The sequence below is a fragment of the Drosophila rhopaloa genome, unplaced genomic scaffold, assembly GCF_018152115.1.
Source record: "Drosophila rhopaloa isolate 14029-0021.01 unplaced genomic scaffold, ASM1815211v1 contig_2, whole genome shotgun sequence".
Taxonomy (NCBI): Eukaryota; Metazoa; Arthropoda; class Insecta; order Diptera; family Drosophilidae; genus Drosophila; species Drosophila rhopaloa.
This window is the reverse complement of record NW_025335083.1, coordinates 9,467,453-9,481,125: the sequence shown is the minus strand read 5'-3', so window position 1 is coordinate 9,481,125 and position 13,673 is coordinate 9,467,453. Positions and strand designations below refer to the sequence as shown.

The window sequence follows — 13,673 nt, the reverse complement described above, 5'->3', positions numbered from 1 at the left end:
AAATAAAAATACTTTTTGAGCCACCAAACATGGTATAACTTTGATCTTACCAATATGCAAATCTGTTATGGCTTTGGTAATAATCTTAAAGACTGATCGTAAACCTCCTGCTCCTGCTCATTGCCGATGCCTGACACAGTCCCAGGGCAGCGATAATAAATTATTTAATTAGCACTCATTAACATTTTTGATCACCTCTGCCAAAGTGCGTGGCAGCCCAGCAAACTATCGGATAAGATCGCCAACACGTCGCTTGGGCCAACTCGGTGGACCATCACTCATAGAGGCGATCGGTGGGGGATTCGGAGTGACAGCCCCAACCTCGAGGGTGTGACAAATTTTCGGTCATCCCGTTACCGATTCCCCGATCCCCTGATCCACCGGGAAGTAGTGATCTCGGTGTGTGGCTGGCGACGATCGACAAATGCGCTGTTTACCTGCAGCAACACGAACACTGGATGGCCCAGAGTAAAGTATCCCCATCCGAGAATCCATTAAGTTGTTAATCATATGCGCAGCGAGGCTCCACAGAGTACTCAGTGTCCTTTTCGGGTATCCTTTACGTTGCCAGGCTGCCACAATTAATATGCGTCCAGCGATCGTAATCAATTCTTGCCAGCGCGACGCATAGTCATCGTAGAACTCGTACCGCTGCCAGCCCGAACACGTGCGGGTCATTAGTCGCAGTCACGCATTTTGAGCCGAGCCGGTGTCCGAGCTGGAGTGGGACAACCCCCCCCTCCCCCGTCAGCCCTCTGACCATCTAGATCCCACCTCCACCCATCCACTTTAACAATCCACCGACATATACGAACGACTCCACCTCTGCGGCATGTCCGTTTCGTTGATTTTAGTAGGAAATGATTTTGTACGCTTCGTTCAACTTGGATTTGGTTTTCGGCCTTTGGCGCTCAGCTGCCCGCCATGGGCTGCGAAATTTTATGAGTAGATGGAACTGCTGGCATCTCGCCTCTTTGTTTGGCTTACCTTAATGGGTTCTAATGAACCATGGCAACACTGCCGACCGACCACTCGCCTATCAATGACTACTGATTCAGGGCCATGGGTGTCGGCCAACAGCCAGTAGAGCGAGGATCCGGAGGGACAAACAATTTGGACTTGCCGTATCAGTGAATCCTCTTCGAAAGTATCAATAAGATTTGACAATTTTTCAGACCGAAAAGCAGGCTGTATTTTATTTTACATAATTGGCTTGTACCAATTTACCACCATCTTATTTTACTGCTCAAAATAACTTTTTGGTGTCCCATTAACATTGTTTAGAAATTGAGCACTAAGTATTTCAGTTGTTTTTATGGGTTTCATATTAAATTAAGTTGAGTATTACAAGAACGATTTAAATTGAAATCTTATTAATACGATTTATCTGAATTTATATTTTAGCAATAATTATGGGAATGAATTTTGGTAAAAAGAAGAAAGGAGACTTTAAAGGTAGTATAAATATCTTAATCTTTATAGAAGTAATGTAACCTTTTAATTTATGAAATGGTTTAAACTTGGTTCCACAGTTCGACTAAGAAGCATATGAATCCAGAGCAGACAAAATTGTATGGTATTTGGCAGTTGGTTACTGAAATCAATAATTTACCACTGTCTGTAATACATTACTTAGTAGCATTAAATCACTTAATGAGTCTGCGACAATTATTTTCTCCCACCAAGCGAGTCACGTGTGAGGAAACCAGGCAGCTAAAAGCAAACAATTTGGATCCCATTCCCCATCGATTCATATTTTTAGGGCTGCCATGCAAGGATGTGGTCTATAGGGCACCAGTAGTTTGGCTTCCTTGCGCATTTTCACATTTCCACGATGGCAAAATGCCAACAGTAAGAGTAGTACCACCATGCTTTTAACCTTTTTGCCCTGCAAGCGACCGATTTCTTGTAGTTTCGATTAATGGATACTAATGCATTGCTAATACATTAGAGGAACTTTCGGGCCTCAAAATTGCTGGCACGTGCGGGACAAATACCGACAAATTTGTTATGATAAATAAACAAACAGTGACACACATGAAAAAAATATATATTTATTACTAATATCTGACAACAATTTATGCGGCCATTAACAGCGGCAATACAACGTGTTTATTTCAACATTCTGCCAAGCCATAAAAAGTATAAAAAATATGTAGCCGAAGGGAAAAGAGAAGCAAATAAAAGAAAGAAAATAAAATAAATAAATATTAATATCTTGAAAATCAATCAAAATTCAAGGCATGTCCGTTCGAACGGCGCACTCCGGTTGGACGAGTGCAAAATTCGCCCATAACCCATAAACTGTTCATAAATTCAAACACCCACGAAAAGTATTATTCACCCAGAGCGACTGCAAACAAAAGACAGTCAACAATATGACTATTTGAATCGATCGTCTGGCCGGCGAATTTGTGTGGGCCTTCAGTGGGTCAGTTGTGGGCCTCAGAGGAAAGTGATAGTAATAGATCGGTAAATGAAATGTTTAGGCCGCCAATAATACGAACTGACCAACCACCACTTCCTTTTCGATTTTATTATCCCCCGCTAGCCAGCATATTTTATTTTTAATCGTAAATTACATTTCCCATGTTCTACATACAAAATATGCTAATTTATTTCCTCTACTGTTTGATATATTCAACAATTGCAGAGGAAGTTCTTCCAGTCGACACCCCAAACGTTGCTAGCACGTAAATTTACGCCACTAATAAAAATGTTGAAAAAATAAATTAGCGAAATTCCGGAAATTGTAACAAATTAACATTAGCACAAATGTAATTAGTAACGCCGTGTTGGGCGGTGCTTTTTATACACCGTTCATTTTCCGTTGCGGTGGAAATTCTCCAGGTATTGTATATTGTATATTTTATATAGTAATTAGACCAGCATAACTTTATACTTAGTGCATAGTCTCAGTGTCTAGAAGAAGAACTTTTCTGTGGAGAAAATAAACTGAGTGGCATAAAGTAATAAATTTTAAATGCAAGACAGGTGGCATCGAAAAACGTTTCCATGCGTTGTTCAATTTTGATTAAAATTTTATTTTCGGAAACCTTTTCACTTTCTGGTGGGTGTGTGTTTAAACAGCTTTCCTTGATTGTTGAAACAGCGTTGTTTATTTGCTTAACTTGTATACATTTTCGGTGACGAACTAGGAAGACACCGAAACAGCAGCCGTCGAATCAGAAGGTGTTATACAATAACTCATTAATAACATGTAACCATGCAGGCACAGCTGCCTCGATGCTGGATTTCCCGATAAGATAGCGGGGATAGTGGGGGTCCCATGGGGAAAGTCATGCAGAACTTCCGTTTCGAGGGGGCAGGGACTTCAGGAAGGGGCTGCTGGAACATAATTACCCGATTTTGCTAGATACAAGCTCCATTTGAGCTTCCGCTCTGGAGCAAATGCAGCAAATTTACCAATCCCCCATTCCGTTCTCCCGCTCCAAAAATGCATTATTAATTGCTTTGCCTTTGATTTATCTAAGAAGCAGGCTCCAGCCGACCTCAGTACCGGCACCCCTGCACCCATGAACCCCTGAACCCCTAAACCATCCAACCCCACAACCCCCCAACTTATGCAACCCTTGGAGCATTCGCCATAACGCTCCACTCACAATGTTTAATTGTGGAAATGAGAAATATGCGGAAGCGTTGACGATTCCGCTCCAGCGTCTGCTGCACTTGTCGCATCACTTGATGCGCCCAGCCCCATTTTCAGTTTCAGTTCCAGTCTCAGCCCGTGTCCGTGTCCATGCACATGCCCCGTGCCCCTGCCCCTTGCCCCTGCCCCTTCCACTGCCCCTGCTACAGCCCATTCCCACCCCACTCGCAGCCCCATCCTCCTTTCCACCCCTCGTTAGCTGGCATGTCAGCTGCAAAAAATAGTAATCGCTTATAAATTGCATTTTGTATTATAAGGTTTAAATCAACTTTTTAAACTACGAATTTCTTAACAGGGTAATAATTACTACATGTATTATATTTAATTTTTAAAAAATTTTTAAGATCTCTTTTTGATCCAACTTTTTAGCACTAAATCATTAAAGGTTTACAGCTGAAAGGGATTGAATTTTCATTATAATAAATATTTTTAAATATTTTTTGTATATCAACCAAAAATGTAGCCAATCTTAACATATCGCCTATAAAGGCAGAGAGCACTGCATATATGCAGTTATAACTGCATTTATATGAGACAAATTGAAATATCGCAAATAGGTTCTTAACCATTTAAAAAGTCGCGAGGTTTGCAATGCCTTTCTATTTCATATAAGTCATATTTTTTTTTTTGGAAACACGGGATTTCCCCTGAGTGTAGCCAGCATCTGTAGCTGTCTGTTCCACTCCCACATACGCTGTCTCGGCACTTGCCGCACTGCCCCGCCTCCCCGCCACCCGACGACTAAATGACACAAAAATATGGGCTTAACCGGAAACGGATGTATTATCTGCGCTAACTGCGCTGCCACACACAACAGTCAGTCAGAGTCAGTCCGGGCTGGGCCCAAAACTCGAGCTTCGACTCGGTCTCGGGCTCGGGTCGTGGAACTAATAGAATATTATAAATCGTGCCCCGAGCACGTAGAATGAGGCAACCTGTCTTCTCCACTGACCCACGGATGACGGCCTGTCCCCCGCCACCAAATCTCCGGGCGGTTCTCGTTCGTTACGCTTCTGTAAGCTTTTTGGCTTGTGCTTTTTGCGGCTCCCGAACATTTCGTGTTCGCATGCAAAATCCCAAATGGAGTTATGGGGGAGGGGAAATGCCGTTAGTTTGCCCAGGGTGTTTGGCAGGGGGAGGGGGTCGAGGGGTCTAGACCGGGCCTGGTCCACTGCATACGCTCGCATGTCGTTGTCAAGCACTTGCCGACGCTTTCACTTTCCTCCCGACCTCTTGCGGGCCCTTTCATCATTGTCAGTCTATGGCATCAAAAATAAATAAAAACCAAAAAGTTATACTATGGGTACAATGACCTGCACTGAAGAGGCCATTGTAAAACGTGAATAGTGCACATATATATATTTAGCCCAAGGCCGGAATCTGCAAGGGAAAAATCAATAAACAAAGCATGCGAGTTTTTTCTAAACAACTCGTGCTCTTGAAACTAAAAATATTTAGGCATACTTTAAGCATTCCTTTACGTATTTTATTTTTTCTTAATGCACATTTCACATTAAATATTTATTATATATTTTCTTATATTTATTTAATATTTATAATTACAAAGCTAATGAATTAAAAAGGTGGGTAGAAGTCGGCTTATAAATCATTTTTAGCCGATTGTAAACCAATATTAATGCACATTTTATTATGTTACTTTAATAATTTGGTCCTTGGATCAAACATAAATTTGACTTAGAAATAATAATATAATTACTCTTACATTCAATATGTTCTCTTAGTTTTAAATAAAATTGGCTTTGAATTGTAAAAGATATATTTTTAACAATAAATACTTAAAAAATAAAACAGACTTTGGACCAATTCCTGCAATGTTGAAACTCTCTTTTACCAAATCAATAATCCAATCATGACGGCCAGAAAAAGTTAACGATTTGATTGGCAACTCAAGGGTTACTCCTCGAACAGTAACCGTATCTATTGCATTGGGTGCAGCTGCCAGATATCTGACGGGCAGTCCTCCGTCGGCATTTGCATGTCTTTGGCGGGGATCAAGGATAAGCGTAGCCAGCTGATTGAGATTGAGTCATTCCGGAACAATGCAGTCCAACCGTCAACCATCAAGCATCAACCGTCTGTGAAAGTGATCGTGATCGTGATCGAGGCCGCAGATGCGGCAGTAAACACATCTCGGGGACTCCTTTCTACTCCTTTCTACTCCCCGCTTGTATCCTTTGCATGTCACTCAAGCGATCAGCAAAATAACAACAAACAATGTAGGCAGGGGGAGAAGGGGGAAAAGGGTAAGCGGGCAGCATCCTTTGTGGCTGTTTTGTTAGCTTTGATCGCAGCTACTTAGCATTTTGTAGTCCCCGTGGATTTTCGCATGCCTCGCTGAGTTTTCCGCCCTGATCGGAAAGCATAATACGGCTAAGTTTCGAAAAATGTAAAATATTTGTGCTTGACATCGCAGTTGGTAAGATATCATAATTATCACCCTCGGTAATCTTATTCTTGTCGCGCTGCCACTACGTTGCATATAAACTGCTGTTATAAAGAATTATTCTGTTTATTTTTATGTATTTCTTAATTTTGTTTTTTTAAACATTAAACATTAAGAATAATTAGGCTTCAGACTAGCTAAAAACCTTTATCTTTAACACGCTCTAAAAGCTTATGGCTAGAAAAGGCAGAATAAGTAAATACCTGAAACAAAAGAAGAAATTAAGTATGAAATAAACTTTTTTAGGTAATATTGGACCTCTCATTTCAGTTCTAAATAAATACCAAAATATATATAAGCTCCTAAGAACTTTGTATTTTAAAAAAGTAAAAAAATAAAAATTAAAATTTATTTAAAATTTATGAAATTTAAAAATGTTAAATGTTACAGCACTAACAAAAAAATATGTGAAAAAGTTTCAAACTCCGTTTTGAGGATGGGTTTACCGCCACTCAAGGTGAAAATAGTTTTGAGCTAAATCAAGTTAGGCGCTGTACATATTGTCAAAATTTTGCAGTAGTTGCCCCTTCTTTTGCTTTTGAAGAGAATGTTCTGTGATAGTTCAATTTATTACCGGATGCTTTGGCCGCCTGCCCCTCAGCTGCTAAACTTTCCACCCAATCAACAGCAGGAGCAGATCCCACGTCCTGTGGTGCAGTTTGAGGGTCCTCCGGGTCACCAGCTCGATATAGCACCTCGCCGTTGGAGGTCACCGCGAGCCGTTCCGGATGGCGAGGTCTCCAGAGAACAGCCGACCAGAAATGGCCCCACTCCGGAACTGCTTTTCGTGCGGCGCTGTTACATGCTGGCCGGCCTGTTTTCGATGTCCATGGCAATCCTGGCCATGATCCTGACCAAGGCCTTTCCCCAAAATGCTGATCCCATGATACCCGGCTTTGTTTGCGCAATGGTGTCCCTCTTAGTTCTTTTCGTTCTCTGCATCGGAGGCAAGCTGCGACAGTTCTACTGGTTCAGCCTCGTCCTGAGCGCATTGTTCGTGCAGCTGGCTGGCGTGGGCGTGATCCTGGTTCTGCTGGATCGGTGTCTAGAGCACGTATGCAGCGCCCTTCTGGCCGCCATGGCCGCAATGGTTGGCTGCTATTTTGCTGGAGCCTGGCTGCCCAGGATCGTCCTTCCAGGCGAGGCCACCATGATCCTGCTCCTCATCGTCTTCGTGGTGTGCTCCATTTTCGTAATGACCATGTATATTTTCACGGATAATTGGATCTACCAAACGCTTTACTTCCTTCTAATGGCCATCATGCTGGTGCCCACATCCTTGTATCATGCCCAGGTGGTTCACGGCAGGCGATTCCAGTTACCCGAGCACGAGTTCGTAGTCTGCGCCGTCCACGTCTATTTGCACTTTCTGTTGTTCTTCGCGGCCCTTTACTGCATAATCTGGACACACAACTGGTGGGGAATTTAGAGCCTCCTAAGCTTTAAATGGATTGTGATGGTGGGAAAGGCTCGATCCCTTCGGCTGGCTAATAAAACTTACTTTTTTAATGTTTTCTAACTAAGCTAGTAGCTTAACGTGGCTTGTTTGTGTCGTTACTTGAAGAGAAAAGGATCTGTAAAATGTATCAGTAAAGAAGAAAAATATCTGTTAAAATATCAATCAAATTAATATTATCTTTTAGAAAAGTTTCATTAGCAATGACCAGATTTAATTCGTATTTTATGAAATCATATAGACAGTGACAATATATGAATCAACAGCTTCCAAAAATATCTGTTAGAATATCAGTAAAATGTAAAACGGTGGAATCTTGTATCTTGTATACAAGTTTAGTACCAATAATATTCAATTCGCACTTTGTGAAACCGTGTATGTATTTTATTATCTACCGCTTTTAACAAATAAGAATCACATTTTGTTCTTAGAACGCGGTGAAAAGAATTAATTTGTAATCTAGTAAATAAAAAATATTGTTACTATAATATGGGTTATCCTTATCATCAATTTAAAATGTATATATAGATATATTTATGATATAGTCCATTATTGTAAGAGAAGAGATATTAACTAATGGGAATGGTGAGCAGCTCTGCCGGGAGGCAATTGTCAGGGCGCCAGCCAGACCAAGTCTCGACACCCGAAACACAAGGATCTCGACGTGATGGACAACATCTACCACCAGGACAACGCCCGGGCGACGGTCAACTCCGTGATCGATGACCCGATGACGCAGTTCATCCACAGCATCTACCACATGAGTCTGATCATGATCGGCCTGACGGTGGTCTCCTGGGTGCTGCTCCTGCTGACCAATACCCGCCCGCACCAGCACCTGCCCTTTCCCGGCTACGTCCCGGTCATCGTGATCTTCCTGGCTATGGTGACGATGCACTGCATCCCCGGGATCGCCTACTGCTCGCCCTGCAAGTGGATGATGGCCGGTCTGGTGATGGTCTGCACCATTGTCGCCGGCTGCTTCATCACCTTCGAGCTGGGCTTGCTGACCACAGTTCTGGTGATGCTCTGCGTCGCCGTAATCCTCCTGGTGCTCAACTTCTCGGGGGCCAAGTGCCCGCAGGAGATCCTGCCCGGCGGCTTGTGGTCCACGATGCTGATGCTGGTCCTCCTGCTGGTCCTGGTCGTCGTGGGCATCGCCCAGCTCTGCACCGGGAACGAGGAACTGCTGGAGACCTTCGTCGCCGTCCTGTTCATCATGCTGGTTATCGCGATCCCCATCCAGGCGCAGTTCAACCACGGCCGCCTGGATGTGGTGGAGGTGGTGCCGCGGGAGCACCTCATGATCTGCACCCTGACCGTCTACCTGCACACCGTGATGTTCTTCTGCTGCATCAGTTACTTCATCGAGGTGTCTGAGAAGAAGGCCGCCACCGCGAGCACAGACGTTCATGGGCATGAAGTTGAATCTGTAACCGAAAGGAACTATAATTGAGAGACTCTGGTTTGTTTTCGGCTGATTCCTGGCCAATCTCATGGACTTTTGGTCCTGAATCGAAACTGACGAAGTGATCCTGTCATCCCGTCTAATCATCCCATACTCTGTAGGTTTGCTGAGGTCAACTGCACCAGTAAGGCAAATAGAGCAGGAGCATATACGACATTTAATAAAAAGAATTAAATATTGTTAGCTGGCCTGTTTTTAAATTAACCTTTTGATATATATATTCCAACAATAAATGTAAAGTTATTTATAATGTTGATAATCAAACATTATTGGATGGAGAATAAAAATTTAAAGGGTTAAGAGTACATTCATGATCAATTTAATGAAATTATTAATTATTGGGATATGTGAAAGCTTGCGGCATTTTGTTCCACTTTATATAAAGTGTATTTTCAACAAATCCATAAGTCCCGTGCCATCGACAAGGTATTTTTTTCCTAACTACACATGTAGGCAGCCAAGCTTCCATTGCCGAAATCCCAGTAAATTGATTCGGAACCCTCATCGACACATGAATAATCAGAATGCGCGGTGGGCGCCTTACGGCCTGCAGGGCGGAAGAGTCGAAGGCCAACCGGCGGAGGAGCCGGAGATTATAGTCATCAGCGGACGCGACCTGCGGGCCTTCATCTTCCGGGTGTACGTGTCCTCGCTCTTGCTGTGCGTCGTATCCTCGATTCCATGGATCATCCTCTCGGCTCTCGTCGTGGACGTGTACGAGGACATCCCGGTTCCGCCGTTCGTGTGGTTGCTATTGGCCTTCATCATCCTGACCATACTCAGCTGCGTCCGACAGACCCCCGCCACAACCCTCTTCTGCTGGGGAATGGTCGTGGCATCGTTGTTCTTCATCACCCTGTACGGAGCGTACTACATGCATCTGGTGAACGTGTGGGTCCTGCTGGTGTCCATGATAGCCTCAGGTGCCCTGCTCTTCCTGCTCCATCTGTACGGGGCCAGGAGTCCGGAGGTTCTGCTGCCCAACCTCCTCTGCACTTGCTGCGTCTTCCTGCTGGCCACCATCACGATGATCGTGCTCATTATCCTCTTCCTGGTCATCCGCGATCTGCGCTACATGTTGGCCTTCGCCATTGTCTTCGTTATCCTGATCGTGTTCATGGCTCCCTTCCAGGCCCGGTACATCTGCGGAAGACTCCGTCAAGTTCCTTATGGGGAGACCGCGAGCTGCGCCAACGGCATCTACCTGCACTTCGTCTTCCTGATCGGCAGCATGCTGGTCTTTGCCCTATACTTCGATTACGTTAATAATGAGTAATTCAAGGGAAATTTGGGCATAACATGTAGGGTAATTTATTAAAGAGTATCGCCAAAACAGTAATTATCAGAGAACAATAAAGTGTTTGCCCTAACAATTAAAAATACAAATATAACAAAATAACAGCAACGCTGTAGATCCTTTAAAGCGATAAAAAATCGTAAGGAGAATGCGTTTTATTCAAAACTCTAAACTTTTTATTATGGCGAAAAGAATGGTCTAAAATCACATTTGATCTCGCCTGGGAAAAACTCACTCTTGAAAAACCAAAATCCGATATGACTAGTCCGATATGATATATTTTTATGAGTGGGAGAATGGTTAACGGGTTCATCTTATATTGAGCATAGAAACATATTCAACAACATATTTGAACAATTTCATATTTTATTATATATATAATGAATTTCCTTACCTTAGCAGGCCATACCCAGGATAGATAAAAATCAAAATAGAAAATAAATTGCTTATTCAATTACAAACTAAATATAGTATTAAAAATCAAGTTTCGACGATATTTGGCTAAAATTGGATAAAAACCTGTAATTCAATCACTAATTAGGTCCATAGTTTAGATTCAAAATCACCATATAACAGAAAAATCCACCATAAAATGTAAGCAAAATGTTGAAACACATCAGTCTTCGTAATTTAAGTCGAAAAATTCTGGAACGATGCAAATGGTACGGCTTTCGCGTTGTTCGCGATTGCGCAGGCGCAGAGATGAGGAAGGGGATCCAGATCCTTTAAACACCATCGATCCGTATGAGTTGCGGGAATTCATACTTACTGTCTACATCAACGCCTCGATCTTGGGTTTCATTTCGGCCTTGCCGTTGCTGATCATTTCGTCGTTGATGTTAAGCGTGGTCACCATTCTTCCGGTGCCGCCCTATTTCTGGATGGTCCTCGCCTTCGGCGTCCTGTCAATCCTCACCTGCCTGCCCGTCAGGCGAGTCCGCAGGCCGATCCTCTGGGTAATGGCCATCGGTGACGTGGAGCTCATCGCGCTGGCCGGAGCATACTTTGTGAGCGTGTTGGAAATATCCCAAATGATGGTTTTCTCCCTGATGGCCGGACTGGTGCTGATTCCATTGCTGATTTGCGGAGCAAAGTGTCGGAAATCGTGTCTTCCGAATGTCCTTGTCACCGTAGTGATTGTGTGCCTCTGCCTGGCAGCACTCTTTCCGCTGTGGATCCTCACGCTGGTCACCGACCAAGTTTACTACCTTGTGGGCTTCACTGTAGCTCTGTTCATCCTGGCAGTCGTCCTTGTCCCACTGCAAGTCCAGTTCATCCACGGACGGATGCACTATGTGCCCCTTGACTATGATCTCATCTGCTCCCTGTGCATAGTGATTGATGGATGGATTTTATTCTTTTGCATAACCGTCTTTTGCTGCACATTTGCACAGAAGATTTCCGGTTCCCCAAATTACTTAGAAGGCTTGAGTACTGTTCCAAAATAAACATGATGAACAATGCATAAGTGACCATTTAATTCTTGCACTTTTCTGCTAGGTATAAAACAAAACATATTGATTGAATAGTTATAGCAAAACTATTGAAAAGTCTTGCTCTACGTTCTATAAATTTACATATATACAAATTGTTTATCAGATTTGTTATATTTTATATTTAACATTCTGTCAATATCAAAAGAATTATTGAAAATTTAAAAGATTTATTTTGAAAATATTGGTCTGGGGCAGTTGAGTAAACATTTATCAAAATTTTATCTTCAACATGAAAACTTCAAATAAGGAACACTTTTTTCTTTAAATTACAATTCTTTTTAAAAACCTTTTAAAAACCAGAAATTGAAGAAAATTGTGAGTTAATGCCACGAATACGTAGAGGCAATTTTCGGATCAACGAACCGGAGGTCTACGGCCTCCCACCGGATCCCGATATCAGCCATGCAGCGCGGATCTACGGACTAAGTGCGATCCTGGCCGTCATCGCCCTGACCCAGTGGATCATTATTGCGTTGTCCGCAATGCCGATCCAGGACAGATCCGAGGTGCGCTACGGATGGTGGCTCCTGTGCACCTTTTTCGCGATCTCCACTTTGGCCTGGACCAAAATCGGACGCAAGGTGCCGTTCAACTACATCATTATCGCAGCCATCGTGGAGAGCTCGACCATTTACATAGCCATGGAACAGATGCACAGTGCTAATATTTTTGTTAATGTCTACGCCGCCGTCGTGGTGGTTTCCCTGATGCTGGCCAGCATATTTTGGGGCGCCTACTTTCCCATGTTCATTGTGCCCGGCGACCTGGTCCTCAGCATTTTGACGGCCATATCCAATATAATGATGCTTATATTCTTCATCAACGCCTTCTTCTTCGACTACTATGGAATATACTATGCGGTTCGAAACACTTTCGCCTTGGTGGCCATTTGCACGGTGATGTATACCGCAACTGTAATTCACGATCGCCAGTTCGATGTCCCGAAGAACGAGTATCTGTTCCTCAGTGTCCTGCAGTTCTTCTCCTACATGATCCTGCATGAACGTATCCTGGCCATCGCCTATCAAAGTACTCGCACTCTGGAATGTTGATTCCCTTTGGCAATCTATATTTGAGGATTCAAAACTATTGATAATAAAGGAAATAGACACCCACAAAGTAGTTGCCTAGAATGATCTGACCGAAAGATCACTTCTCGTAATTTTTAGATTCACTTCGTATATGCATTGTTTATGTGGTTATTGTATTGTTCTGGCAACATTTTCGGCTCATTGTTTTGGGACGTCGAGCAGAGTTCCGTGCCATGCGCCAGATCCAGACAATGGATGAATTGTCTTGAAGTGAAATTAATAAATAAACCGCTAAATTGGCAAAGCATTTTTTGTTGGGGCGTGTGTGGTGAAGGCTTTCATTCACGGCACATGTGATTCAGCAATCTTTACAAAAGTAGGTAAACAACAAACAGAGGATCTTAAAACCGGATTCATAATCGCAATAAATTTCGTAATAATTCAGTTTCAATGGATTTATATTTTTCTTGAAACAAACTGTGTAAATAGAGGCCCAACCGAAACAGCTTCCTGTATATTGAAATTTAATCATTCAGGCGTGGTGAAGAGCTCACTCCCCGGGAATTCCGTTTGTCCAAGATCATAACCATCCCCGGCTGTTTTAATAAGACACTCGCGCATCGATTTGAACTGGATTAAGACGAGAAGGAAAAAAGTAACTCCTATATGAAATTTACATAAAGTATCTTCTACTCCACTTCGGCTGTTTGATAAGCTGCCGTAACCGAAGAAGTGCCACTGGAAACAGGATTAATAGAGCAGGGTACTGGACTGTCCAAGACCAAACAAAG

The 13,673-nt window shown here is 43.0% G+C and overlaps 5 protein-coding genes across 5 annotated transcripts; all 5 read left to right on the top strand.

Annotated features, from left to right (window-relative positions):
* Positions 1 to 6,658: 6,658 nt before the first annotated feature.
* LOC108040759 lies at positions 6,659 to 7,639 on the top strand. The gene has a single exon (XM_017118347.1). It carries the CDS (start codon positions 6,682 to 6,684, stop codon positions 7,561 to 7,563), a length of 882 nt encoding a protein of 293 aa, XP_016973836.1. The 5' UTR covers positions 6,659 to 6,681; the 3' UTR covers positions 7,564 to 7,639.
* Positions 7,640 to 8,202: 563 nt separating this feature from the next.
* LOC108040756 lies at positions 8,203 to 9,241 on the top strand. The gene has a single exon (XM_017118343.1). It carries the CDS (start codon positions 8,258 to 8,260, stop codon positions 9,044 to 9,046), a length of 789 nt encoding a protein of 262 aa, XP_016973832.1. The 5' UTR covers positions 8,203 to 8,257; the 3' UTR covers positions 9,047 to 9,241.
* Positions 9,242 to 9,521: 280 nt separating this feature from the next.
* Positions 9,522 to 10,459, top strand: LOC108040758. Its single transcript, XM_017118346.2, has one exon. It carries the CDS (start codon positions 9,570 to 9,572, stop codon positions 10,332 to 10,334), a length of 765 nt encoding a protein of 254 aa, XP_016973835.1. The 5' UTR covers positions 9,522 to 9,569; the 3' UTR covers positions 10,335 to 10,459.
* Positions 10,460 to 10,835: 376 nt separating this feature from the next.
* On the top strand, positions 10,836 to 11,818 carry LOC108040747. The gene has a single exon (XM_017118331.2). It carries the CDS (start codon positions 11,009 to 11,011, stop codon positions 11,801 to 11,803), a length of 795 nt encoding a protein of 264 aa, XP_016973820.1. The 5' UTR covers positions 10,836 to 11,008; the 3' UTR covers positions 11,804 to 11,818.
* Positions 11,819 to 12,061: 243 nt separating this feature from the next.
* LOC108040755 lies at positions 12,062 to 12,970 on the top strand. Its single transcript, XM_017118341.1, has one exon. The coding sequence runs from the start codon at positions 12,175 to 12,177 to the stop codon at positions 12,901 to 12,903; it is 729 nt and encodes a 242-aa protein (XP_016973830.1). The 5' UTR covers positions 12,062 to 12,174; the 3' UTR covers positions 12,904 to 12,970.
* Positions 12,971 to 13,673: the final 703 nt, after the last annotated feature.